Below are 25014 nucleotides of genomic sequence, written 5' to 3' on the forward strand. Positions count from 1 at the left end.
GGCACATCTAGAGCCTTTCACTCATCCACTAAGTGGGTCAACTTTTCATGGAAGAGGAGATGAGGTCAGTGAAGCACAACCTGCCTTTCACAAACCTGTGCTGGCTGGGCCTGATCCCCTGGTTGCCCTGTACACGCCGTGTGATGGCACTCAAGAGGATCTGCTCCATCACCTTCCTTTGCACAGAGGTCAGACTGACATACCTGTAGTTCCCTGGATCTTTCTTCTGGATCTTCTTGTAGATGGGCATCAAATTTTCTGACATCAAGTCAACTAGCATCTCTTTCATACCCAGTAAAACCCAGGCCTGTATTTCACTCACATATGAAAGTCTTTTCATGAAGGATATTAAAGTACACCTTTAGAGTACTTGAAAGTTTGAGTTCATGTCCTTCACATTTTCCTTCTCCTCCTTCAGATGTTCAGTGCCTGACTATCCAATACCCTCTTTTGCAGATTTTTATAGCTAAACAACTTAAGTCTCCTGCCAGGTTAATTGCTTTCAAGGTTCATATTATATGCATTACAGTCTGAAGACTAGAGTTCTGTGGGAAAAATACATTCAGAATACTGTGGTTACTGCTTTATTGCAATAGTTAACCTCAGAATAATGTACCCTTTTCTGCTGGGAACAATAACAAGTAATTACTCAGTAGCCTTTATTATTACTAACTGAATTATAGCCTAATAACTTAGCAGTAGCTTAATTCACTACATACACTAGTGGTTACCCATGCATTTGCTTTTTTTTAAAAATTAAAAATAATTATTGCACTATATCATATTTTCAATTTGTAATGAAGGCAACTAAAATTTAAAAATTGTAACTCGTATTATCAGCTCTTCATCTTTAACTATTAAATATAGGCCTGAAACAAAACCAAATTCTGATGGTAGAACACAAAGGGTTTTTACCACTACCTCCACAATTCAGTTTGAAAATTAATGGAGTACCGGTGTCAAGTGTAGCATTAAGAAAATTTATTCAGTTATAATACTTGTTTCCTTGAATAGATTTCAGTATATAAAATCTTTTCAGTGCTGGTAAATTAATTTTAACAGAAAAGATTTGAAAACAGGCAAAGAAAACTGCTGAAATACTTGAATTCTCTACTGTTTTCAATATCATGTGAGGTGATGGTGTATCAGGACTTACATTTGTTAAAACTGAGTGTCCAAAAGCCAGTGCAGAGAAGGAGCTGCAGTGTTTGCAGTGGTGTCCTTAAATCTCTCTTCTGAGTAGTCTAGAAAAATTGTTGATTTATAAACCTTAGAGAAGAAGCACCCACAACCTTTCCTTTCATTATTGAATGGAGAGGATAATAGAGAAAGATGTCACTTTTTATCATAGACATCAGTAATTATTCTGGTTCATTGTACAAGCCTAGGAATACACAGAAAGAAGTGCAAAAGATTTATTTCTCCTACATGTCATAATTAAGGTTTTCATTCTAATAAGCCCTTGTAGAGCTGTGCTTTTAGGTGATTTACTGTTATTCCTGCTACTCCTGAGTATTTCTGTTGAACTAAGTAACCTTGGGGGAAAATGGCTTTATTTCATGTTAAATTGATTTCAGAAAGCACCCCACAGTTGGGATAAATTAAACAATGCTTGAAGGCCTATTGAAATCAATGGGTCTCCAAAATACAGAGACATAATTATATGGGTTCAAGAGTCTTCCTAAACTGGGGGCTATAGTTACCCTGATTTCTTGGTTGAGGTTACTTTATAGTAATTACTGATCTTCTGTCCCAGGTGTTGAATCTGCATGTCCAGCTCCTGCTGAGGTACATAGAGCATGTGAACAGATTTAACAATGTTTAAAACCTCCAAATAAAACATAGGTGCTACAAAAATAAAATTGTGTGGGTTTGATACCTGAGTTTGGTTGATGAAGTGTATTGGTAATTACTCTCTCAAAGCATCATCCTTCTTCTAGTGCCCATCTGTTTTGTGACTTCGTTCATGGTGCCTTACACACCACACAAACATTCATTCTGTAACTGTTGGAGCTGAACTTTTGTTGTTTAAGAATCTGCAACGTTTGCATTTATATATGAAATCTTATTAAAATTACCTTTGAAAGTAAAATGGCATTTCACCTAACAGGAGTATATTATGCTGTGTCAATGTGGAAAGAGGGGAGGGATATTTCAATTTAACAAGAGCTGTTTGTGCAATGAGGAAGGATAGCGGGAGTTGGAGTTTTCTGCTATGAGTAGGGATATACCAGATGGTTACTGCAAGTTTGTTTCATAAACATAGAGATGTTCCAGTAGTCAATAATTAACTTGTTTAACCTTTTCAGAGTATGTACATATTTATGGAAAGACACAAGGGGTCCAAAACATCATTGTTTTCTAATGGCTGTGTTACTGATGTTACTATTTTTTTTTAAATTTTTTTTAAGTGCAATTCAAGTATGTAACAATTGGCATAAGTTCTTGTTAAAGAAAGATGTTTCCAGGCAAAAAGAAGTTGTTATACTTAGTCTAATTTTTTTGTTTTGTTTTTATAAAGAAGTGTAACCTAAATACCACTCATTCTCTGAAAAAAACAGAGGGCTTCTCTTACTTCCGTTGAAGCGCTAATAATTTTAAACTTCACTCTAAAAATAGCCTGTAATCTCTCTTTTAAATGCTATACAGTCATTAACTAATTTTCTTCTCCTGAGAGGGTATGGAGGTAGGCTTATTTTATGAAAGGAGGTATTGTTCAAGATTATTTAACTCAAGATATGAAATCATTGGAATAGCTCTGATACTAGAACTCAGAAATGTAACTGTGATCTTGGTTATGTACCACATCACAGTCTCAAGAGCAAATCCTGCTAGTGTAAAAGTGAAACTGTAATGATGGATGAATCCTGTTTATAATTATTGTGGTGTAATGCAGTGTTCCTTCTGGATTTTTAATTATTGTATGTTTTCTTCCCAAAAGCTGATAATATGTATGTATCAGTGTCCAATAAATTCTTATTAAATGCTGAGATGAGTTTTGAACCACTAATGAGCAATGTCTTCCTCCTCAAACTTGCTTTTCCTCTCAGACTATTTTTGAAGTGTTTTCTCAAGATAATGTAGTCTGTGAATACGTACTTTGCAGAATTCAGCTTGGTGCAGATGTATTGAAAAATATTTTTAAAATAAATGTGAATTGTTTATATTTGCTCTAAATAAAATTTACATACTTTTGTCTAACTTGATACTTTTTTTGTTTTAAATCAATTGACAGAATTCATTGACAAGAAGTGCACCCCTTGCCAATGATTCCCAAGCACGCAGTGGTGCCCGCTTTCATACATCTTACGACAAAAGATATATCATCAAAACTATAACAAGTGAAGATGTAGCAGAAATGCACAACATACTGAAGAAGTACCACCAGGTAATAAATGAACTCTACTGAAGTGTGGGACGTCTTCTTAAATATTATAATGCAAATCTTTTTTAGAGTCTTAAAAGTTTAAAATTAATAATTATGGAAGAAGAGTCACTTCAGACTTTTACCCATTTGCATCAGCAATTTATTGTTTGTCTGTAATTCACAAGCTGCACTAGCATTTCATAAAAAGATGTCTGCATGATAAAGGTAACTTGGAGGGTGTGAGGTCCTTTGCCTTACTAAAAAAGGTGGTCTTTCTTTTGGTAGTGGACTTCCAGGCTTGAAGGTATTTTATTCTGGGCTTGCTTGAAGATGTCTGTGTACATGTGTATGAGTGCTGCAGGTGACCCTCTCTTTCTAATCTGGTCAGTGGATGTTCTGGGTTTCACAACAGATTTAAAAGATTTAAAGTTGTGTTTCTATAAGAAATTAAAAATTGGATATGATTAATGTAAAAATCCTACTATTAAAAAATTGGTTTTGATAATGGGAATTTTCATACATAACAATAAAGTTAAAAATGAACAGTGGAGATCCCTCAAACAGCCTTGATAGCTGTTGTACTGTGCTGGTGTATAGTTTGTGTGACTGGCACAGAGGGGAGCAGAACCTGGGAATTACAAAAAGCCTTAATAAAATCAGTGCTAGTTTTCTTAGTCCTACATAAGTTCTAAAGCTGCAGAAGTCAGAAAAGCCTCTAAAAAAATCACCTAAAATATGCTTCACAATAGGAAGGAGTTTATGTCCCTCTTTCCATCTTCCTTCTCCTTTCTGTGGGTTGGAATTCCAGGTAAAGACTTAAGGACCTTTGTGGTTGGCCTTTTTTATTGTTGTTTAGGTGACTCATTTTTTGTTGTGCAATATTCTTGTCTGTAGTAGGTTGTTGTTTGGGTTTTTTTAGATAAATTACTTTTGTAAAACCAGTTTTAACTTCTGTGGTGAGAGGCCAAAACACTCTTTCAGGATACTCGGAACTAAAGGTATTGCCAGCCATCTTTGTAAGGGAGATCTCTGAAGGCCTTCCAAGTCCAGAGTAACTTGGGAAGCCTTCAGGATGTTAGATATGAACTATTTTCTCTCTTCCTGTGGTGTTCCTCTGTTTAAATAACATGTAGGACCATTGTGTGTTTGTTTTAATGTGAATAAATATTACTATCAGAAATATTCTTAAGACATCTTCTAATGACAGTTTTACCAAAGAAAATTTTAAACCTAATTTAAATCTAATTGTATTTTGGGGTTTATTTTTATGAGTTTTAAAAGTTAAAATTTTAGTTTTGATCTGAAAGGGTTTGATCTGTGAAGCTGTACAGCAGAATTAAAGTTTCAGTCTGTTTCATATTTGGCATTAGAAGCTAGTATTAATGATGCAGATTTTGAGACTTAATCCAGCTGAAAAGTCCTTTTGCTTTTCAAAACAGTAATCTTTCAAGAGTATCAATGAAGATAGTGCTAACATGAATGAATTTAATAATTTCGAATCTTTTTCATTAATGCTTTCCAGCATCGGGATTCATATTAGGCTAGATTACAAAGAATAATGATCTGAAATTGATCTCTACCAGGCACCTAATTTCACTTTATTCTAGAAAAGATTTCATATGAAATGGCTCTCACTGGTGCCTCCAAGAGATTCATAAAGTTACAACTTGTATTTCTTTTTGTCTCAGAACTTGAAAGCACTGTATAAAACACTAAATAAAGAAGCACTCAAGTACAAAGACAGTTTAATAATTGGATTTTTTTATTTAAACAAATTCATTTCAGTATCTTCAGCAATGTACTGAACAAGGACTAAATTAAATCTACTAGCTCTAATGACAGCTTACACAGTGTCCTCTGTGCTGCTGCTAGAAATCGAATGCTTGGGATCACTAGATACAGCAGCTTGTCCTCCCATTTCTTTAGATGTTTTTCAGGCACACAAAGCTTATCTTCCCTTGCTTTTCAAAGTCTAGAGAACCCACTGTCCTCGTGGAAAGATATTAAAAATTCCCTTGACCAAGTTGTCCCACACAGATTTGCCTTAGCCTACCTTTCTGCTAGCAAACAGTGCAGTGCCAGATACCATCTGCTGGTGCTTGAGCTCATTAATAATCCCTAGTGTGGTTTTGATTTGGGCCAGCTTACTGTCTCCCAGATAATTCTGGGCAAGAATAAAGGTGTTAATTAAGATGAGTTAATATTCCTACTAAGGAGTTTGACTATAAGCATCCTATTTTTTGGAGGGAAGCTGAATAACTTAGATGTGAGTTGTTCCATTCCAGCTGGAACTGATGCCTGAGGACAGTCCAAGTCCTGTCTATTTCACTGATGTGGATGTAATTTTATGGTTCTGTAGGATGGCACAGTTGCAGTAGTATAAGACTTTTCAGATGCTGCCCTGATACTCTTGTAGAAATCTTTGTTAATAAAACAAATTTTCGTAAGTTCAGTTTTATTTTGGTGTACTCTCTTCTGCTAATGGAGGAATTGTCAAGTTTCCTCTATTGATTTTCATACCTTACTGTGTTGTGTCTTTCTTGATTGTTTATAATTGTACACTGGAGTACCAAATATGGGATTTTTAGGGAGAAGTCTGTGTTGTAGTGCATCTAAAAATCATGGTATGTCCCGAAGGAAAAACTCACCCTCAGTCTGTGTAATATTAGTCCCCACCTGAGAACCTTTTCCCTTTCCCCTGTCCCATTGGCTCTAACTTCCCTGTATCCCCCCATCACCCCTGCCCCCAGGTATAGGAGATAAAACCCAGGGCATTTTGGCCTCTCTCTTGCCCCGGATGGACGACAGACAATAAACCCGGGATCATTCCAAGCAAGTCTGAGCCTCCTGTGTCTAGATACTTCTAGTCCTTGTTGCATCCACTCCAGGACCTCTCCCCAGCCTGTGTTCCATGAAGAGCAGGACTCTCACCACAGTGGGTAGAACAGAGGGCTCCCCCGGGAGCAGATTGCAACAAGTCTGCTTGTTAACTTTTCTCTAGGTTCAGTTCACTGTCAGCAGCACTCACACATGTGAAAATTCCTGGCCGAGCTGTGCTTCACAGCCTGAGTGACTGGGAATGGTTTGGAACTTCTGGTGCCCCTGCAGCATATCCTGTGCCAGCCTGCTCTGAGAGCAGAGTTGTATTTGAAAGGTTCTGCCTTCTGAGAAAGGGAATGCACAGGCCCAATTAGGTAGTGCAGGGATCATCTTGTAAAGGACAGCCTTTTTCAGGTACATGAAGTTGAGAGAGGTGATTCATGTGAATTTTAGGCTTTCTCTCCCTTGTTCCCCTAAAGGAGCTGAAGTTAGATCATCTGTCTATTAAGAACAGTGTCTTGTAAACAATTATCTTGCACCCTCTTTTAAGTGCCCAAGAGGGCAGTGATTATCTTCCATTACTTCTGACATAAATATGAGTGAAATTCATGCCATTTATGACAGATGATCTCTTTCAGGCTTTTTTTTTCCCTCTGCAAATTTCATTCCAGGTTCCTTTCCCAGTTTGAAACTGAATGAGTTTCATTTAAACCATAATATTTATTCACCTGTTTCCTTATTGAGGCTGATAGCACAAGGCTGATAGAATCATTCTAGACCTTGAAAGCACCTCCGTCCTTGCTTGGGGAACAAACAAGCCTTATCAATTATTTTCCAAGACTGCTTGAACTTCTTAATAATAAATACCAGATACATCTGTCTTGAAATGAAGAATGCTGGAGACGGAACCATCACAAGGCAGAAGTGTGAGACTCTATGTGTCCTTCATTCACCAAAACAGTTTTCATCCTGGCATTTGCAAAAAAGCTGTTGTTTTCCTTGCATCTTGTTGAACTACAGAGCTACCAATGAGGCATCTGGGAGTTTGTGTGGCTGGCAGAGAAATGTAGCACAGCAGCTTTTCCCATGAACCTCCAAAATCTAATTCCAAGTATTAGTTGTTTTTTTGGGAAGTCACCAAAGGGTTAGATAGAAACATGTACACTGCCATTGGCAAGTAGAAATTAAAGTTGTTTTATCACTAACTGGACATCATGGAAATGTACAGTTCACAGGCCCGTGCAGTTCTGTTAGTCCTTCCTCTCTCCATCTGTCTGAAGGTGTAATAACCTTTCTGTTCTTTGGAGCTCAGAGGAACTGTCATTACATGGTCTGTATATGTTGGAGTTCATAAAAGGAGTGGGAATAGTTCATAGCCTGTAGACACTTGTAAAATCTAGATCAGTGTTTTTAAATCATCAAAGATGATCTGATCAGAGATAAATTCCAAGCCCAGGGCTATATCCTAGAAATGTGTAAATAACTGAAAGTGAACTGGGCTTGAAGGAGTGTCAGGAGAAGTTATAGAAACGGCATATATGTGTGTATATGTAGTGATTCCAACTTAAAATTGTTGAATTGTAAATTATGGTCTTGACAATTGTAAATTATACTTGATATCCAAAATCATGAGTTTCCAAAATCATTTACCCTGTCTATGATGCTTTTTTTAGTGGCAGTCAGGCCTGCAACCTTAGACAGATGATGAATGCTTCAGTCTAAACACTGACACTTTCTGTCAACTCATTAGATGGGTCTGACACTTTTAGTATTGAGGAGAAACACTAGAGATAATTATTTCCTTTTCAAAAGTTGAAAGGAAATAAAAACCAAAACAAAACACAGCAACACAAACCATTAGGCAAACAGGAGGAGTAATACCTTTCTCCATGCTTGATGCAGCAAGTCATCCTGTATTTTATGACTAAAGACCATCATTTATGGATCAGCCTTCTATCTACACTTGAAAGACAAAATGGCCTAGAGCTGGGTTTTGAAGTGTTATGGTAAATACAAATGCATACATGACATGCTAGGTTCTTATGTTGTGACTCTCCATTCTAGCCAGTTTCTAACTACAGTAATAGTTTTTGATTCATAGCTTGAAATACTGCTTTTAATCACATTTATTGATAATTTGCAATCAGTTTGGACTGCTTGTATTATTGGTATATTGTCAGTTATGAGTAGAACTCATAACTCAGTGATGAGTTATTCAGTGTTACTCAGCTGAATGTCATTTACTTATCAAATGACCAAATGTCAAATACTTATCAAAGAACCATTGATATGCTTAAATGGGTCAGACTTTCAAGTGTTAGGAAAACTACTGCTGTATGGGCTCACAGATGTAGCTGGACCATTTAAAATTGTGCAAGTTAATCAAGGGTGTTTATATTAAATAGTTTTTGAGAGAAAAATCAAATATTCATTGGAAATACCTCCAAATCTAGTGGAATCTTATTTTAAACCTAGGCCCGTGAGCCCAAGAACATGGGCCAGAAAAACTGAGTTAAAACCTACTGCTGCCTTTGGCATTGTTAAGGGAGAGTTCAGCATAGTCATCTGTGAAAAGTGTGTTGTCAGAATTTCACCCTGTGTTTAAGGAACGGGTAATACCTGGCTTCCTCCTAAATGAAAACTTTATATTTCACCATATATTCAGGTTATGTTTATATATTTATTTTGGATATGTTGTCCTGTGCAAAAAGTTTATTAATTTATATAAAATATGTATTGTAGATATTGCTGTATTTGTAGATATTTTCTAAAATACAAATGTTGTTTTCAAGGGCAGAAATCAGTAACAGTTGAGTAGAATTCTGAAAGCAGATTTTATGGTATCTGAAATGTCAGAATCAAGACATCCTGCCCTTTCCAGTGACATTAATTTGCTTTAAATCTTAAATTGGTGTAAAAGAGAAGCCCTTTTCTTTGAGAACAGATAATGGACAAGATAGACATTTAAAAAAATATATTAAAGCAATTTTAATATCTTGGATAAACCAACACCTTTTAAACACTTCCTTTCTTTTTCATTAAAATGACTTCAAAAGGGATGACTTACTGCTCATTGCTGACACCCAAGTAACTTTAGTAAAGACAAGAGAAGCCATCTCAAAGCAGGTGAACAGGGGAGAATTGTTAGGGTACAAACCTTTCAGTATAAAGCTCCTCATGAGTGCAGGTCTCCTTTAGGTTTTCTGTAGGCAGCTGTCCCTGTTGATGGCACAGTTCTCTTCCCTAGGCAGGTAATTGTATGCAGAACTGACACCTATTGCACTGCCTGTTTGTCTCCCTGGCAACCAGCAGAAATAGTGAATACTGGTAAAGGAGAGGGACTGCCTGTTTACCAGGGGCAGCAAACAGTGGAGTGATGGGGAACTGAATGGGAAGAAAGAAAAGAATAGAGTGAGCAAAAACTGGTGAATGACAGACATAAATAGACAAAAATAAAAGACAAAACAAAAGCAGAAAAATGTGACAGCTCCTGAAGGGGAAAAAATATGAAAGAAATGGGAAAGCAAATAAAAGGAGGGGAAAATGTAGGCTATGAGGTGAAAATGTGAGAAATTGCACCAATAATAGAGTTCAGGGATACACAGGATTCAAGGAACAGCAGCAGATTGTTGTGGGAATGTAGGAGAAAAATTAAAATCATAAATAGATATTGAAATGGAGAAATATTATAGTAGGTAAAAGCAATTTAGTCAAAGAATTTATTGCAACATAAGCTGGAAAATATCCCAGAAAAGAAAATGGGGACTAGGTACCTGGGAATTGCACTGGCATGGATGGGCTTGTCAAGCTGGTAGGTTGCTGAAGCAGAGCTACATTAAAGCTTGTACATAATGATACATTATGTACATTATGATACATTAAATATGATACATTGAAGTTTGTATCATCATCTCTCCATGTCAGTATTTGCACGGGTTATCAGTGGCTTCCTCCCAACCCCCATCTCTGCTTTTGCTGCATGAGTTGCATTCATATGTATCACCAAAAAAAAAGGTAAAAAGGCAAAGCAAGGCAGTATAATGTAATGCTATTTAAGCACAAGCGTGAATGAAGAAGGATGTAACAGTGACCCTCACACTGTATGTCCTGAAATAGTAAGAGGTGAAGATTTCTGGGAGGTTTGCAAAGAAATGCAGTTGAAAAAAATCCTTTCAGCAGTTCTGTGAGAATCAAGAAGCAGCAGACAATGCAGCTCCTGCCCTGTGCTAAGATAACTGACTTGTAAAGCATCTGAAAAAACAGGAGAAGCAGAAAAAGGAGATATGAGAATGTACATGTTCTCATCCAAACAGTCTGTATTTCACCTCCATCCAACAGGCCTGCTCTTCCTACAGAAAAGGTAACCCTAAAAATGGGAAACTCACTAGTGTGGTTGTCAGATGGAATTGCAGAAGGCTTATATGCAAAAGGACCACACAGACTGGAACGGTAACAAAAAAAAAAACCACATTGAAAGTCTTCCCTGGAAGATGTGACATTTCATAGGTAAATAAATACACAAAATGGCAGAATGGTCTTGACTGCACTGGCTCTATGGAGGCCTGGGTTTCACCCACAGATGTTTTCTATATATTTTTTGGGTTTATTATATATATAGGGTATTGATGTTGTGCACAGCACTTTTCAGAACAGAGAATCCACACAGTGAATCAGTTGTAGCAGTATGAAGTATGATGTTCCTGGTAACAGATCTGCAGCCTAGATAATCACATGTGGTGGTAACATTGAGATTACACTGCACTTAGAAGTAAAAATAACTGGCCATGTCTGAAACAATGTGAAATGTAAGGCTGTGAATCATAGGTCTTGTAGATAAAAACCTCTATATTTATTGATTACTTCTTTAAATGAAATTACTTTCTTACATGACTTATTTGAAGAAAACAGCTTTATATGCCTTGAAAATCTGTAACTTTCTGGTGTGTCCTGCAGTTTGGCTAATTGATGCTTGCAATGTATCGCATAAGTACCCAATGCATAATATTCTGTGAAATTATTAGGGTACAGGAAAACTGCAATAAGTGGAATATTTATAACTCTGAACAAGTTCTCAGTCCTTTTTTTGTGGTAGTGATTCCACATGTCAAAGCTTGTGCACAAAATACAGTGGTGAAGGATATTTCTGATTGCAGACAAGAGGATATAAAAGAAACAGTTGAGCACAAAAATGACTATCAATGTCTGGTCCTGCACAGTATCCAAAATGGTTTTAAATAAATATGTAACTTGCTATTGAGTTTCTTTAATGGAAGTATCCTGGTGAATGTATAGACTTGTCACATAATTGTGCTTGAATTATCAAATGCTTGCCTTAATCATGATACCAAAATTTTTGAAAATAATATATAAAGGGATAATAGAGAAAGAGCTTGTTGTGTATTTCTGAATTAATGTTTCCAAAATAGGGCTGTGAGAAATAGGAATGCTGACTTTTCACATAGAACGAAGATAGATATAATTCAGGATTTAATCTGCACCAATGTCAAATCGTTCCACAGATGATCTCCAAGTGGAGGAGGAGGAATGGCAGAAACAGAAATTTTACTGTTTTTCCAAAAAGAGCCAAAAGTAGTATAACTTCTTGCCAATAAATGGTATGCATTATGTTATCTTTTTATGTATCTGATACCTTAATAGCATTGCCATAGGGAAGCAAGAAGCTAATTAGATAGGTAAAATTGTATTCTTACTAAGGAATCTTGAAGCTGTATTTATACAAATATTAATCAGAAAATAGGATCATAAAGAATTCTTACTTATTTTCAACTTTAAGCATGGGGTTCAAGAGAGCTCAGAAATTTCCTTATTTGAAATCTGTGCTGCACAGCTGATAAAATGTGTCAATATGCTGATGTCACTTTACTGTGTTAATAATAATATTGTCCTCATGCTGTGCACAAACATAAAAATTGTCTAAATTAACAAAAAAAAAATGATGGGGTGTTTATTACAACACTCATTTCAAAAAAATATGGATTTTGTTACTGCATATGAAGACTTGTAAATGTATTAGCTGAGTATTACAGTTTTATTTAGCAAGTCTGCTTAGTAGAATTGTTTAATGTTCTTTTTATAAAAAAATAAAGGAGTGAAGGTCTTTTTCTTTCACTGAAATTTAGTCCTGTTAAGCATGTACTGGCTTATTTTCTAGGCTCACTTTTTTTCCAGCTGTGAGTGGGAAACTTCAGGAAATCATTCCTAAAAAGCACCTTGAGGTGACTAAATTGCTACTTCCTTTATATCAAGATGGACAAATTGAAAATCTGCCAACCACAGTCACCAAGTCCTGCTGGACTCCCACCCAAACAGATGACACGTTTTGCCTCCTCTGTGATGCAGATTTGGGGGATTGATAGTTTCAAAGGTAGGAAGTTCTAGACCAACCTTGTAGATGCTGAAAGCAAGTGGCATTCCTCCCTGTTTCCTTTGTCTCCCTATCAGGATAAGAAATACTGTCATAGGAAACACTGAAATAATTTTAGAGGCTTTTCTTTCAGTTGCAATGGGATGAGTGTCCACAGTCAGCAGCAAATAGGAAACAACAGTGTGGTCCTTGATCTGCTTTGAGAGGATCTCTTAGAAGTCTGCCAGAGCATGGCCATGTCCCTTTCTATCAAGAGGACAGTACTAGCAGAGTTTCTCATGTATTGTGTTGCATGCTGGTAGCACTGCCCTTTCAGAAGTCTTTGTACACTGAGGTAATGAAACAACAGTGCTAGCAAATGGAAAACCCTAACTTACAAGTAGAACTGAAACAACTCTCACTAGTGGCCTTGTCCTCATTGCATAGTACAGAATATTTTGTGAGGGTGTTGTGTACTGCTAACCAAATAATTTATTTTATGATATTACAGTGGGTATGGTGCTCATGCTCTGGTAATGGCATTGACATTTTACAGATGGATACACTCAGAACCAGAAAGGTTAAAATCTGAGTGTTAGCAGTAGCTAGGATTGAAGAGATAGTTTAAGTGTCAATACTGTGGCAGGCACAGCTGAGAAAAAGGGCAGGGAGTTATTAGTCTGGTGCTCAATGTGCCTAGCTGGCATTCCTTCACATGGCACAAACTTTCTGTATGATTTCAGATAAAGGTTCTGCATCTCAGATGCCCATATGGAAAACTGGAACAATAGTCTTTATTTTAATTCAAATTCTGTAGTTAAAAGCTGTAAGATTATGAATGGTTGGGTCCATTAAAGAGTTGAGTAGCTAGAAATTCTGTGACACTAAACTCTTGTTGGAAGCTAGATTCATTTTCATCTTGTAGAACATAATAATCTTAAAGTAAAAGTCACTTAGTAAATGTTTTTACAGGAATAACCTTTCTTACTTCTTATAAAGCTTTTAAAAAGTATTTACCTTTAGGATATATGCCAAGTACTTGACATTTATAAAAAAAATAATTGATGTATTTTTGCTAGTATAGATTAGGACTTTCATGATTGGATCTTTAAGAGGAATGATAGTCAAAATAGGTTGTGTATCCTGTAATATGTTACAACTGCTTTGTGATGCTGTTAACAGCCCTGTGACTGAAAATCCTCCAAACTGCAAACTTCAACTTAAAACTTTGGATCTTTTAAATAGAGAAATCCTCTGAGGTGCAAACTGATCAATCTTAGTGCACTGCTCACAACTGACCTTGTTTTGTGGGCTGCTTCTGCCAAACTTTTCTTTGCATTTTGGGGCACACTCCTTTCCTAAGATTCTGATTTGTATTCACTGGGTCTCTGCAGCACCTTAAGGTATTTTGCCTATTCATAGGCACTTTGAGCTTAAAAGTGCTTTGCTGTGAAGTGGCACAACTACACAGTGACTTTGTTCTGTGCTTCAGGGCTTGAACCTCCAGTACAGCTCCAGGGCAGGCAGAAAGTGGAGTTACAGCCCAAAATGTGCCAGCAAGATTTAACAGGGCTTACATGTCAGCCAAAATTTGGTTCAATTGATAGTCAACAATTTCTATATTTGTTGTTCATTTTCTTTGTTTCTTGGTGGACAGGATTGTTCTCAGGAGTCTTAAGTCTATTTTTATTTTGCCAATTAAAAGGTCTGTCTGTGGTAAGTGTTGATTCCAGTATAAAGGTAGTGAGAAGAATTCCTTAAAATTAGCAGAGGAGCCCAAAATTGCAAAGTCTCCAGGGTTTCAAGAGCTTTGTTACAGTATTTGCTACCAAATACTGCCTGCCATTATTAAACAATTGAAATGGCTTATTCAGTTAACTTTTTCTAAATTCTTCTAAAATCTGTGTTTCTAATAACTGGGTCACTTTGGCACAAAGGAAGAGCAACTTCAGTATGCAATTAATATTTAAAAGCTGGCTGTAGGTTAGATTTCATGTTTCCTATTTGGGCCTTGAGTTTCTACATTTTCTCCAAGTTCCTCTCTTTGAGACTTGCTACTAACAGAAAGGGGAAAGCTGGCAAGTCCTTTGTGGTTTGCATCATTGTGGTTTAACTTTTCCTTGGTACCACAAAATATATAAGTGAATGTTTTTGAGTAGGATTAATATAATATGAGCATTTTTATTCTGAGGATAAAAATTTATCTTTCAATAATTCTCATCATCAATGTATGTCTGCTTTTTCTGCTTCCTCCAGTGGTCTTTCTAATAGAACAAGGACTTGTAAGGCAAGTAGCTAGAATAAAAAAGACAGGTTGCAGGTGGCAAATTTTTTCAAGGTGAACAGCCCATTTTTAATGGAATATAGTGACCTTAAGGAAATATGAGGATTCATAAATAAAAAAATACAGTTAATTGCTCAGCTCTATTGACCCCGAAGTGCAACCACCACATAGGAACTAGCAGAAAGCTGGTGACAGTAAATAAAACCCTTTGCTAGTGACAACACCATAAATGTTCATCATAATAAACAAATACTGAGAATGGAGAAGGATACAATTTAAATATGGTCTGGGACAACACAGTACATATTACAGCAATGTGATGTTCAAAAAAATACTTGGGTTTCAACATAACTACCAAATACATGCAATCTGCTTAGGTTTGCTTTTTTGTGTTAATATAAAAGTTAAAAAGGTCTGTGAAATGGGCTCTCCTCTTTCTATGAGGTTGTCTGTGGAAGTTGGGAGTTATAAGTTAAGCGGCTCAAGATTTTAATTTTTAAACACTGGCCTAAAAGTAGAATAACTTCCTGATGAGGGGGTTTGTTTTTGCATAATTTTTTGAAGATTTATCACCACACAAATATACAGCAAATAAATGTGTTGTTTCTTGGTATTTTATATCTAAAATCTAAATATGTATTTATATAGTATATGTCAAACCTCATTTCTGTTTGTTTTTTTCATTCTGCAGTTTATTGTGGAGTGTCACGGAAATACACTTCTTCCCCAGTTTTTGGGCATGTACCGGCTTACTGTTGATGGAGTTGAAGTATATATGGTTGTTACAAGAAATGTGTTCAGCCATCGTTTATCTGTTTATAGAAAATATGATTTAAAGGTGAGAAATAACTGCTGATTAAATAACTGACAAAGTAGCAGAAAATCTTTAGTATAAATGGTAGATTAGGCTGATGCTTGAATATTGCTCAGAATTTTAATAAATTTTAAATTGTGTTACACAAGAGCCAGCGTAACTGATTTAATTCTGCATTTAGCTTCAGCAAAACTAAAGGATGGTTTTATAGATATTATACAAATTTATCTGTTTTGTGCATTTTTATGTGCAGCAATTTAGCCAGGTATGTTTACTAAATGTGGCTAGTAGTTAAAGGTAAAACTCTTCACACTAGTACAGCAGTAATTCTGCTTCTTAAAGGTTTTTATGAACATTATGGAAAGCCACAGTTGATTCAGCAGAAGGGGTTTATAAAACAATTGAATAGCATAATTTAAACCAGTAAATGCTGCTAACAAAATACATCACTATTGCAAAAGCTTGAAAATTTATCCAATATTTTAAAAATAATTCAAGTGAGAAAGAGAAGTCTTTAAGAAACCTAAACATCTGTTTTTATCAAAATATCTGTTTTACTTTTGTTTCAGAAGCTTTATCTGCTCATTGTAATTCTGACAGTAGTTAATATACAGTGCTTACAACAAATACCCAAAATGTAGTCTTAGTCTTTCTACCCAAGGGATGGTATTTTAATTTCCTCTGTAAAGTATCCCCTTAGAAACCTACTTCTTTCTAATACATTTAATTTCTATGTGCTGAGCCACTAAGTGCATCTGCAAGCTTGTTTTAAGATGTTCATTTATCATTCTGTATTAAGAGATTTGTAATGCTGTATAGTGCACTATCCTTTCCTACTGTCAAGTGTCTGTAGCAATTGCTTAGATAGTTGACTGAACTTGATTTATAAGAACTGATTTCCAGATTGTCAACAATTTACTTTCTGATATTCAGTACTATTGGCAGCAATTGTTACCAGAGAAAGTTATTTTTTTTAATTTGCGAGAACTGTGATTTAGAGCATTGTAATGTCTAGATGCATTAAAAAGGGTACAAAAGCACAACAGAAAGAAACAGTAATTATATACAGTATGTTCTTAACATTGGTGTCAACAATTCTTTATTATTTACCTCTGTGAATGCTTCTGTAGTCTATTCAGTTTGTCCAGCTGGACAGCATGACTTTAACTTCTCATGCAATTCAAATTTAACACCAATATCATATTCCTCAAAACAAATTCCTTCACTGAAGAGATTTATAGTGATGCTGCATATATTATAAATTGTTTTTTCTTGATATTCTTTGCTATGGCATCTGCAGTTGTAGATTTATATTCCTTTTTAGTACATGAATATTTTTGACACCAGCTTAGAACTCATTTTGTAGCACTAGTCTCTACCTCTGTAGATACAAGAAAAAAAGAACACAGATCAGCATAGGATTTCAAGGGTATTTTTTTGGCCATGGATGCATTTTGTTAAAATTACTTCAATGTCATTTTTTTCAAAAATGTCAAATGTCAAATTTGACATCCTCCCTAATTTTTTCTATTGTGAATATTTTTTTATTTCCCTTCAGTTTGATTTTCAGTTGATGTTTTTCTCCAGCCTAGTAGTCTGTTGGAGCATAGAATACAATATAAAAGATGTCTCCTGAGTAAACTAAAATGTTCGGCTTTTACCAGGCTTTATTATCAGTTAAGAATAATTCAATTAAATCCCTGCTTGCTGGGCCATACATATATACTATGTATATACAATAACTAAGAGATACCGTCCTATATATCTTTCCTCTCCATCACTTCTGAGTTTTCTAATTTTCTTTCTGTAAACAGAATAAAACATGCTATAAAAGGGTGTGCTTGGTGATCCTCACATTCTTTAAACAAGTAGGACTCCATTCCAGCACTTCTTTACACAATGCACACCCTTTAACAAACAGCAGAACTCATTTACCCATCTTTCAATGTCCAGTTACCATATTTATAGTTACTGTTTCTTTCAGTACTGTTATGTGATAAACAGATGCTGGGTATTTAAAGGTGTGGTTCTGCTCCAAGAAATTTTTAAGGAAATATAGTCTCTTTTTTTTGGAAGCTCCCAGCTTATTCAGAAAGCACCATATTACCCACTACTTTTAATGTAAAAAATAAATTTAAAAAGAAAATCCAAAATGTCTTTGGCAAGCACTGCAAGTCTTGTGAATCCACAGTTCTCTTTTTTTTAACTCCATGTTGCTGTGAGATGCATTGTTCTTGTTTGTACTTCATGATCTTTTAAATACTTGTTGTTTATATTGTATGACATCCTTTTCAAATGTGTATTATGAATGTCCAGACGGTTACACAGAATAGGCTATTCCATATCCATACTGCTAAATTGGCACAAAAAGGTGAGAAGTCTGCCAAGCAAACTGAACTTCCAGCATAATACACACAAAATGAGGATGAGAGATGAGGAAAAGCTCCAGGAATTAGGAGGACAATAGAAGTAGAGCATTTGAGGATTTAATCCATCTTTCTTCTCTCATGATACATTTTCTTTACATGATTGCAGCAGTTCAGCAGTCCTGGACATTCTACCTACTGTATCACCATTCTTTAAAACATTTCTCAGGTTCAAAAGAATGCAGTTCATCCACTTTTTGACCTGTTATCATAGCATTTTCTAATTAGTTTCTGACATATGCACATTTTTAGATCCATTTTTTCTGTTTCAGGGCTCTACTGTGGCTCGAGAAGCCAGTGACAAAGAAAAGGTATGGTGCATTTCTGTTTCTTTTTAAATTAATTAACCTTCTAGCTAGACTCAGAACAAACATAACTGGTGCTGTTCTGATCCCTTCCCTTTTTCTGCCATTTTCTTCCCTCTTGAGTTCTACCTTACCCCTCCTTTATCTGTCCTCTATTTCCTGCAGTCCTTTGAATGTTGGTTTGCAAAGGTGTTCAAATTTCAGAGGTAAGTGAGCCTCCTTTGCCTCCTCCTTTTCCTTTTCTCTTCTCTTAGTTTCTTCAGGGTCTATCCTGTGCTAGGGAAACATCAGAACTTTGTTCCCTTCTCTCCTGCTTCATCTTCTTTCTCTTCCTCTTTTAATATTGAGATTTATGAATACTCTATGTCAGTTAATGGAATTATATGATGGGACACCACTTCTAAAATGAGAGCAAGAATGAACCGAACCTTGAGTTATGAGAACCCTTGGGTATGTAAAGCTCATACAAATGAGCAAATTTTGACAGACTTGGATGTACATGTAGCTATAATGAGAGACAGTCTCCCTCAAATTCTGGGCTGAAACTTTACTCTAAATGGAAATAGATTGCTTTTTCTTCACCTCCAACTTCAGTTCTTTTGGAAAATTTGATGTTCTCAGTTTTTCTTTGTGGTTTTAGCGAAATAGCCAGAGGACCTTTTAGGAGAGGTTTCTCTGGAGATTCTACAGATAATTAGAAGTGGAACATAGTCTTCATCATCCAAGACTTCTTAGATCTCAAATGTGGGTAAGGTCTAACAACCCATGGCCCATGTTTTCTTAATTTGTCCAAGCACATTCCTCCTGAATTAGATTGTTCAACAGTTCACTTAAAATACTTCATTTTATGTTGTTCCCAAATTCCATTCAGATAATTTGTTTTTCTCCTAAGCAGTAGTTGTACCATATCTGACTCTCTGCATCTTCCACAGATCACACAACTGCACTAAAGGAGTAAAGGGACATGTCAGTTCTCACTGCATGAAAAACTCTGTGCCAGGTTTTTTCACCTTTCCTAAGACATGATGGCACACTTAAAATTCTTCTTCCAGCATTAGGCAGTACCACGTGAGCTGCAGTTAGATTGCCTCTAGATTAGCATTAGCTCTTTTTTGCTGTACCAGGCCCTCAAGATCATGTCTTGAATGGTCTCCATTCTTTCGTTTTGTTACCTGTTTTTGGTTTTGTTTAGTGGCAATTGTAGTGTTTTTAAAGTGCATGGAGTAACTCTTCAGTGTCTTACAAACAATACCTCATGTCATTGAAAACCTCTGCTGTACTAGTAAAACAATCTGATAGAAAGGATGAGGACAAATTGTTTGGATGGGACTGCTTCAGGTGGCAACATTAATGCTTGCACTAGTAACATTAAATTTAAAAATATTATCTATAGTCAGCTGTACAGCAGGTGATACTAGATAGATGTTTAGCAAAGTAGTTCTGAGCAATTTTAGAAATATGCCTCATACTAATAAACAGATTAATAATAGTACATGTATATTGTAGTTAATACATTGAGTGAGAACCTCAGAGAAACATTTTGCTCCTCTGTAAGTTCACAGAAGAATTACTATTAAACTTGCTTATAGATAAATTGAAACAAAATTGTGTACTTTTACATAAATGCATACAATAATTATTCTGTAAATTTAATGTGAAATCATAACTTCCATAAGGCAGATAACAAAAATTCTTACCAATTTCACATCTAGAACCTTCCCTTTGATTTTGAGTACTTCTCTCAAAACAATGCATAAAAGCCTCATCACCCCCTAATTCTTATTCTGCTATTTTAATAGTTTGATTTCTTGGGGATGGAACTGCACAAAGCTTACTGATGTTGTAAGAAGACAGTCTGAGGCTTTCAGAACAGTTTTCTGTCGCTCATCATTCCCCTCAAACCCCACTGCAATGCAGCAGGGAATTGACAAGATTGCATTCAGAAAAAAGATTTTTAAGGAAGGGAATTACTGGATAGGCATCTACATTCATAGAGGGAATAACATTTTGTATTTCGAGACTCTTAGGGATTCAAGCAAGGGAAAATTAGTATTTTGCTTATTGCATGGGGCTTTTTAAGTTTTGGAGTCTGCTGTTTGATTTGAAAGGGCCAGAATACCTTTTGCCTTTGGATTGCAGATGTTGAGAAGATTTGTCATCACTACGATCTGAATCTCCTGCGGTATGCATGACAACAGATTTACTCACTCAAATTTCTCAAATATTTCTTAACACACAGCTTTTATGTTTAAATGAAAAGGATTTATATTAATAGACAAGGGAAGTTTGGTTCTGAAACTGTGAGCATGTCATGAGAGGTATCTCTGCACATGTGCCACTGATTTCAGGACCTGAGGACTCTGTTGAACCTGGATATGTAAATGGTCTATTATTCCTGAGTGACAAGTGGAACCTGTAGCATGGTTTTTTTACTTCCATTTTCTCTTAAATAGATGCCAGTATTTCAAACTTCTTGTTGTCATCTCTGAGAATCTCAAATTAATCTTAGGATATGAAAACAACTGGAAAGATTTGACTTGAAAGGCGTTTTAACAAATTCTCTGAAGAGATTTTGGCGTGTTCTATCATACAAGAAATTGCCCTGAGTGATTAAACAAAACCATGCAATATGAGAACCTGAACTGGTGTAGTAAATTATTAGTTAATTTTTAGCCAGATGCAAGCTAAATCATTTATTTAGTAATATTATTTTGAAAATTATATTACTATTAATAAACTTCTATTAATGGCAGTATAATTACTTATAACTATATAGCTATTCACATATGTGACAGTAATAAGGGAAGCTTTTGGTACTAAAATATATGGCTAAATTGTCTGGCAGTAGCTAGTTTTTAAATGGGTTTTTAAGTAATTCATAGTGAGTTTTAAATGACAACATTCAAATAACCAGAATAATGTTTACTTGCCTTAAAGCTGGACAAGTCAGAAAACAGAAGAGCAAGTCTTTCAGTCACATTCTAATGCAGACTGTAAATTCTAGATGCATTACTTTGCAAAAACAAATTTAGTGAAATTTATGTTCTTGAATCTTCTTCCTATCAAACTAAAAGTTATTTACTCAGTTAATGAAAAAGAGACAAATATGCAAAAATATTTAATGAATAAGAAATCAGAGATAATAATTTAATTCTACTTTAATTTGGTAGTGTAAAATAGGTATTAGTATTCAAACATTTTTCAAAGTCAGTTTTTAGGATGAAAAGTTGTCATATTGAGAATGGTACTTTTCCATCCTTTTGCAGTTTACCTCCTGTTTGACTGTCTTCAGCTGTTTAATATCCTAACATATGGATGAGCAGTTCCAAAACTGTCATTTCAATATTTTGTGATAATCAGTGCAGAAACAAGCACCATTCCGTTAAATTTCACCTTAACACACAGTGCCTTTCATTTGTGTTACAAATGATACTTTTGATAATAAAGGCATCACTTTCTTGGCAACATGTATCATAACATACACTTAGAGACACCTTGGATTTTAAAAGAAACAGTATGTTTCAACAGTTGTTGGATTCTGACAGCTGCTCCTTTTAATTTTTTGGGCTTTACTACTCTTTTAAAAATTTTTATTATTTTAGTAATAGGCATTTTCTATTCATTCTTTGGACAATTTTGCCCTCTTAAGTGAAATGAGAATAATGCAGAACTCCCCTGGTGGTCTAGCTGCTCACAATTATGCCGTACTTGCAGTAAAAAATCAAATTAGCGGTAACAGCTGAGTCTATTTGTACTGATAAAAAAATCTGTATAAAAAATACTGATAAAATAAAGCTGTTGCTTGTGAGCGAGCAGTTCAGAAAGAAATCTGAAGAAGAAAAATCCTAACTGAACTGATGCCCACCACATTTCATCTTTTTCAAGCAATTTCAGAGATTATTATATGTTTTTTAAATCAGTTTAAAACTGGTTGCATTGCCACCTCTGTAGTATGTGTTGTTTCCAAAATCACCTTTCATAGATGTAGAAAAATTATAGCAAATACAATTGAATAAAGGATTTTCTATTCAAGTTTCTTTTGGGAAAAAGATTGCCATAATTGACAGCAATGTTGCATCTTAATTAAATTGAATGCAAAATACATAGCTGTGATAATTAGATGGAAAGTTGTCACTAGACGTTAGCTTTGTGTTTTACTTTATATAGTACAACATGTAGTAATTAACTGATTTCTGAGAGGAAAGTATAACCTAAGGAAGGGCTTTAGTAGAGGAGCATAGCAGCAAGATCACCCAGTCTTGACTCAGTTTTTTGTTACTTTTGGTGTCACTATGTAAAACCTTATTCAAGGTACATCATTCCAAAGTATAAGCTATTTTTTCCTGCTATTTTAGAATTGCTAATTTCAGAACATTTTTGTACTTACCTCTTATTAGTGGTTTCAGTCTGCTTCATGTGCTGATCTCACACAAGAGACTTGTGAAGTGTCTTAGATTTATCTGTGAAATAAATCTAAACATTGCAATGTACTGAGATTATAACTTTCAAAACATCACACTCCAAAGATAGGGAGAGACATTCAGGGTTTTGATTTCAGCATTTTTAGCCTTTTCATGACACCAACCCCATTACAGTTTTTCAAAACAAAGCACTAGTTTGCCTTTGTTTGATTTTGAGGGGTGGGGGTATTTTGTTTCGTTTTTATTTAGAGAAGTCTGCTTTCCATATGTTAAAAAAAAATTTAGAAAATAACAGGGGAATTTTGTGTTGTATTTTATATGTTGCATGCTCGTTTTGCAGCAGGAAGACGTTAATGCTAGGGATAATTCTGAATGCATTTCCTTGAACATTGGAAAGACATTTTCTATTTTGGTACATGCTTGAGTACTTAACCCTTCTACAGCATCCTGCACAATTTTTTCTCCCTACATTCCTACAAAAACATTTGTTGTACTGGCTAAAGTCATTCCAGTGTTTCCCCTCAAACCCTGTTTTGGGTTTACAGCTTTATTTCCATTGCCTTTTACAGACCTCTTATGTCAAATGGAGCTACAGACTCTTTGTATAGAAACCCCTCTCTGGGGCAAGGCAATTTGTACAACCAAAGTTTGGACCCAGCTCACAGAACTATGGAAGGCAAGAAGCTGCATAATTCCAAAGGAAGTTATTCCTCCATCTTGTAGATCCTGTGACTCCAGAGTTTTGATTCAATTCAAAATCACCTGTTCCAAGTTATTGCAAACTCTATTTAGTATTATAGCCTTTTCTTTTTCTAAACACTGTCTTCCATATATGCTAATGAGCCCAGTACTTAAAAAAAATTAAGGTGTATTTGGGCCATTTGCTGTTAAAAAAGTCCAGGGTGTGGACCTTAACCCTTGGCAGATGTTTTACATAATTTTCAAAAGTTATAAATTGTAAGCCAGATTTTTCCATGATCAGCTGCATGAATAATGTGACTTGTGGCTAGTTCCAGAGAAAAAATAAGGCTGCTATGTAACATTTCTCCTAAAATCTAAACCTTGTCTTTATTAGATGAGAAACTTCTGCCAGAACATGAGGACAATTAGTCTTTTTCCTTTTTCAATCCCTTATTTGGAAACTTACCGGAACTACAGCTGTTTTAGCAAGCTGCTTCCAAAATGCCAACATTAATGTTAGCTATGACCATTATTTTTGACGTCATGATGCATGAAAAAACCACTTGGTGGGCAAAAAAATTGCTAATGTTCATTTCAACTCATTAGGATAGGATGCTGAACCGAGATGTCCTAAGAAATACACAGAAACTATTTCCATGTTCATCTAGAAATGAAACTTCACCTGATTCTTATATTCCAAGACTTTTTTTAATTCAAAACAGTATCAGCTCTTACAGTATACTTTTATTTTGAAGAGGCTTTACACATTCTGTCATCTTAGTTACATAGAAATGTTTATTGATTTTCAGCCTTTCAAAGGCAGTGAAATCTTCCTGCCATTAAAATTCTCTGTGACCATGGCAAACTTTGGAATGCAAACCTGAAGTGTGCTGATAACATGCTTTTTTAATAAATAAATATTTTATATTTATAAAATCTGCTGTGCCTTTCTTGCATCTTTAAGTAGGAGATTAAAAACAGTGGAGGTGGTTCAGAAAGAAAATCTATTATTAATTTAGTGGAAGTAGTTAGATGCTCATCTCCTGTGCAGCTCTTAAAATATTTAGTTCTTTAATGACAGTAATATGTTCATTATAATGAATTACATTCTAGGAGAATTATTTTCCAACAAGGATTGTGCTTCATTGAAAATATTTGAGACATCATAAAAAATTAACCATATCAATTATTTCATTAAAGCAAAGTCTCAATTTTTTTTTTTTTATTCAGATAATGTTCTAAACTGCCACAATGTGACTCTATTTGTGTTTATTTTACCATGGAAGAAATGAACATAGTGGGATTTTTCAACATAAATGAATGTATTATTAATTCGACATAACTACAAGAGCCACTTCTGGTTGAATGTTTCATAGGTTTTGATTCTTAAATTCACAAATCAATCTTAAGACAAATTTCAGTTAAAGTACTACTAGAATCATTTTTATCAATGGCTGTCATTAGTAATATGTGGGACTGCAAAAGTATCCTAGGACTATTCGGCTTTACATAAAAAAGGAGAAAAATACTGT

At 35.3% G+C, this 25014-nt stretch overlaps 1 protein-coding gene across 1 annotated transcript in view; it reads left to right on the forward strand.

Annotated features, from left to right (window-relative positions):
• Window positions 1-25014, forward strand: part of PIP4K2A (phosphatidylinositol-5-phosphate 4-kinase type 2 alpha) — a 109501-nt gene that overhangs the window by 72557 nt on the left and 11930 nt on the right. Inside the window, exons 4-6 of the mRNA XM_015615196.1 lie at window positions 3236-3388; window positions 15527-15673; window positions 18348-18386. Coding sequence (XP_015470682.1) covers window positions 3236-3388; window positions 15527-15673; window positions 18348-18386 — 339 coding nt within the window. The remainder of the gene's footprint in view (window positions 1-3235; window positions 3389-15526; window positions 15674-18347; window positions 18387-25014) is intronic.

This window comes from Parus major, chromosome 2 (genome assembly GCF_001522545.3).
Source record: "Parus major isolate Abel chromosome 2, Parus_major1.1, whole genome shotgun sequence".
NCBI lineage: Eukaryota > Metazoa > Chordata > Aves > Passeriformes > Paridae > Parus > Parus major.